General features: G+C 35.7%; 1 protein-coding gene across 1 annotated transcript in view; it reads left to right on the plus strand.

Moving 5' to 3' along the window:
- LOC107750294 (beta-klotho-like) overlaps positions 1–1,620 on the plus strand; it is a 7,974-nt gene extending 6,354 nt beyond the window's left edge. The window contains exon 5 of the mRNA XM_016565616.1: positions 493–1,620. Coding sequence (XP_016421102.1) covers positions 493–1,620 — 1,128 coding nt within the window. The remainder of the gene's footprint in view (positions 1–492) is intronic.
- Positions 1,621–4,647: the final 3,027 nt, after the last annotated feature.

Raw genomic sequence — 4,647 nt, forward strand, 5'->3', positions numbered from 1 at the left:
AAATAAGATCAACTTCGATAAAATAAAAAATAAATTAATATGGTATTAGGAACGATGTTTTTTTTTTCAAATTAGATCCCATAATTAATTTAATTTTGTTATATATAGATTTATATATATATAGATATATATTTTATAGCTATGTTAATAGGTTAAACTCTGATTAATTAAAAAATAAAATACATTAATATAGAATTTAAAATATATTTATAACTTTTTTTTTATTTTATAACTTTTTTTAATCAAATTTCTTCCTATTATGTCTTTTAAATTGTATGTATGTACTGTTATGTATGTGTATATACAATTTAAAATTAACTAAAAAATGAATAATAATTTTATTTTATGGCTATGTAAAAAATATGATAATGCAATCTCTTAAAAAGGCTCTCCTGAAATATCAGGCTGTAAATCCATTTGACTCCAGTTTGAAATCTCTTCACTCGTACTGTTTGAGAATGTTTCATATTAATTTCTGGTCATGTTTCTCAGGTGCATCTGCGTCCGTTCTCGCCTCAGTTCACCGATCCGCAGCTATACCGCTGGAACGTCTCGGGCGACGGCGCTCTCACACGCGTGACGGAAGTCCTGCTCCACACGCAGCCGGCGCAGTGCACGGACTTCCTGTTCATCCAGAAGCACCTCTTCCTGCTGGGGGTCACGGGGTCGTCACACTACCGCTTCGCTCTGGACTGGATGCAGCTCGCGCCCGGCGGAGACCCGGAGAAGGTTCGGTTCTACCGGTGTGTGTTGATGGAGCTCCAGCGCAGAGGAATCCGGCCGGTCGTGACGCTGTATCACCCCAGCTACCGCTCGCCCTCGCTGGGTTTGCCTGAACCGCTGCACGCTAATGGCGGATGGAGAAACGCTAGCGCCGTGGAGGCGTTCGTCAGCTATGCCGTGTTTTGCTATCGTGAATTTGGGGCCTTGGTGTCGACGTGGATCACCATTAACGAGCCAAACCGGTTAAATGAGGCGTATGCCGAGGAATGGCAAACAGTGACACGTCACTTGCAATTAGCGCACGCGAAGGCGTGGCACATTTACGATGCGCAGTTTCGACGGAAACAGGGCGGGGCTGTTAGTTTGGCTCTCCATGCGGATTGGGTTGAACCAGCCAATCCGTTTTTAGAATCTCACAAATCCGCCCAGCAACAGTTTTTGGAATTCGAACTGGGTCGTTTTCTCGACCCTCTGATTGGTGGAGGGAACGAGGGGCGTGGCAACACCTCCGACGATGAGAGGGCGGAGCTTAAAGGGGCGCTGGATTTCGTCGCTCTTAATCACTTCACGACGCGTTTGGTGTTGCCATGGAAACAACCGACGCCGCTGAACCAGGAGCACGGCTGCGCGCTGATGACGGATGCCACTTGGAAGGTGTCGCACCTGGGACAGGCTCTCGTGCCCTGGGGCCTCCGCAGGATGCTGGGATGGGTGAGGAATCGCTATGGCGACCGCCTCCCCATCATCATCACGGCAACAGGGGTGGACGATCAGGCGGTTCATGATGACCAGCTGAGACAGAGCTATATCAGGAGCTACCTGCAGGAGGCGCTGAAAGGTGAGCGGAGTCTGAATATTAGGGTTTTAGGACCCTATTTTAATGATCTAATGGTCTAAAGCATGGTCTAAAGCGCACGGCTCAATTGCGCTTAGGGAGTGTCCGAATCCACTTTTGCTAGTTTAACGATGGGAAAAACGGTCAGCGCGCCCGGCGCATGGTCTAAAAGGGTTGTCCCTATTCTCTTAATGAGTAATGGGTGTGTTTTGGTCGTAACGTGCAATAAACCAATCAGAGTCTCATCTCCCATTGCCTTTAAAAGCCAGTTGCGCTCCTGCCATGGCGGATTCGCTATTTACAAGGCGGAATTTGCAAGCGGAAAAACTGATCACTTCTCTCTTGAGGGAACGGATCTGCTCGTGCGCGTAATTCTGATGCATGCAAAGACTATCCATTATGACATGTAGGCATTTTTATAATTATGTACACAATAATGACTCCAGCAATGCGCCTGAACACACCTCGTTTTCAGACCAGCACGCCCATAATCGCACAAATGGGCGCAAATGCATTTATTGTTTAAAAAACGTGGCGCAGGACGTGAAAATGATAACTGCGTAGCAAAAAACACTTTCGCCGCGCCTGGCGCCGCATTGCACCGAGTGTATGATAGGGCCCTTAGAATTTCAGAAGAATTTTTTTTTTATTATTTTTAAAAAATCATTATTTCATCATTTTACCTTATTGTTCTTGTTGTTGTTATTATTTAATTTTTTTATTTATTATTTATTTATTTATTTTTATCCATTTGTTATATGTAAAGTAAGTGCCCACTTTTAGCATTTGGTTCCACTATTATTTATTATTTTTCCACTAATTAATTTTCATAATAAGAATTAAAAAATATATTTCATTCCTTAAAATAAACCAGCCAGTTCTGATATGAATCAGAATCTGAATATATGTTTAAGAATTTCAGAAGCACATTTTTGTCTTTTTAATTAAATTATTTGTTATATTTAATTATATAGTTAGAATTAAATTTGAATATAACATGTAAATATTTCATCATTTAATTAAAAGTTAGGCAATTATTTTATTGTATTATTCTTACTTTATTGTTATTGTTATTGTTATTACTGTTGATATTATTATTATTAAATTATTCTTTTATTTATTTTTTATTTTGTTCCATTTGTTATTAAACTAAATATTAAATAAATAATTAAATATTTTATTAAAAAATATATTTTCTTTTAAATGTTATGTTATATAATATATTTAAATATCTGTTAATTAAAAGTTATTTAATTATTTTGTTGTATTATTTTTACTTTTTTATAATTATATTTGTTATTATTACTGTTGATATTATTATTATTATATTTCATTTTTGATTATTTTATTCCATTTGCCATATATAAAGCACTACAGTAAGTGCCCACTTTTAGCACTTTTTCCATAATTTCCATTAATTTTCTTAAGCATTTTAAAACAATATTCCATTCCTTAAACCAAACCAACCAGCTCTGAGATGAATCAGAACAGAACATTTGATTTGAAGCAAAACATTGGCAGCTTGTTCCCTCAAATCTCTGAGATATTTTGGTCTTCATGATAATATGGGGTGTGCTCAAATATATAATCGTTAAATATAAGCAATATAAACAGCGATCCTTGCCTCATCAAAGAGCACTAATGAGCCGTGATTATGAAACATGTCCTCATTATATCTGATAACAACATTAGAGATTAAAGAGCCGTGTTGCAGATTGCTAGCGCAGCACTGTGTGTTATCTAGTGTTATCTCTTTTACACGCCGTAATCAGCCGCTTACTCTGAGGTTTAACATCAGGGTCAAAGGTTGCACCGCTGTAATTCTGTCTCAGAGCTGTTAATGAGCAACCTTTGAGACGTTATGAGCACACAGGGACACACGGGTGTCATGTGGAGACTGTATGATCCTTGAGCCCAGTGCGTCTGCTTTTACAGTGTTTGTGCGGATGTGAGTCACCGTCGCTTCACGCTTTAGTGTGTGTGTGATCTGACAGATTATGTGATAAAGCTGTGAACAACAGAACCTGTTTTTACCTGCGTGCGTATTTGGAAAACAGTGCGTGCTATCAGGGTTTTCCCAACTGAGGAAACACTGGCTAATAATAATATATGAATGATTTTAAAATAAAAACAATTAAAATACATAAATACAATTTTTAATCTTTTTTATTATTAAATAATTTGTGTCATGTGACCATTAACTACATCAAAGAACCACGAACGTGCAGCTGTGTTAAATTATTGAAATACTAACTAAATCATAACATTTCAAATTAAAATGAATAAATTATATTAAAATATCAAAATAAATCATTTTAAAATGTCAAAATAAAACACTTACTAAAAACGTAAGCATGCATGTGTGTGACCGTTGACCAAATCAAGAGACCGGTGAACATGCAAAATCATAAAATGTAAAATTAAAATGAATAAATAATTTAAAAATGTCAAAATAAAACACTAAAAAATGTGTTTACTTGCATGGCATGACCATTAACCGACATCAGAGAGCCATGGACATGCAAATGTGTTGTTAAATTATTCAAGTATTAATTAAATCATAAAATGTAAAAAATTAATAAATAGTTTTAAAATATCAAAATACATACAACATTTTTTTTTTTTTACTATTTGCCCGCATACCATGTGACCATTGGCCAACATCAGAGTACCATGAAAATGCATATGTTAAATTATTGAAATATTAACTACATCATAAAAATAGTAAAATTAATCATTTTTAAATATCAACAAAAACAAACACAAAAAAATGTGTTTACCTGAACCACGAACATGTGAATGTTGTTAAGTATTAACTACATCATAAAAATGTCAAATTTAAATGCATAATTTTAAAATATCAACAACAGCAACAAAAATACAATAAAATAAAATCGTTTACCTGAACCATGAACATGCAAATATTGTTACTGAAATATTAAATACATCATAAAAATGTCAAATTAACGAATACATAATTTAAAATAACAAAATAAAACACTTGCTAGAAGGATAAAATATTTTGTTTACCTGTCATGTCATGTGACCACTGACCAACGTGAACTTTGAAATATTAACTAAATCATAAA

The sequence above is a fragment of the Sinocyclocheilus rhinocerous genome, unplaced genomic scaffold (genome assembly GCF_001515625.1).
Source record: "Sinocyclocheilus rhinocerous isolate Xijiao unplaced genomic scaffold, SAMN03320098_v1.1 scaffold5118, whole genome shotgun sequence".
NCBI classification, from domain to species: domain Eukaryota; kingdom Metazoa; phylum Chordata; class Actinopteri; order Cypriniformes; family Cyprinidae; genus Sinocyclocheilus; species Sinocyclocheilus rhinocerous.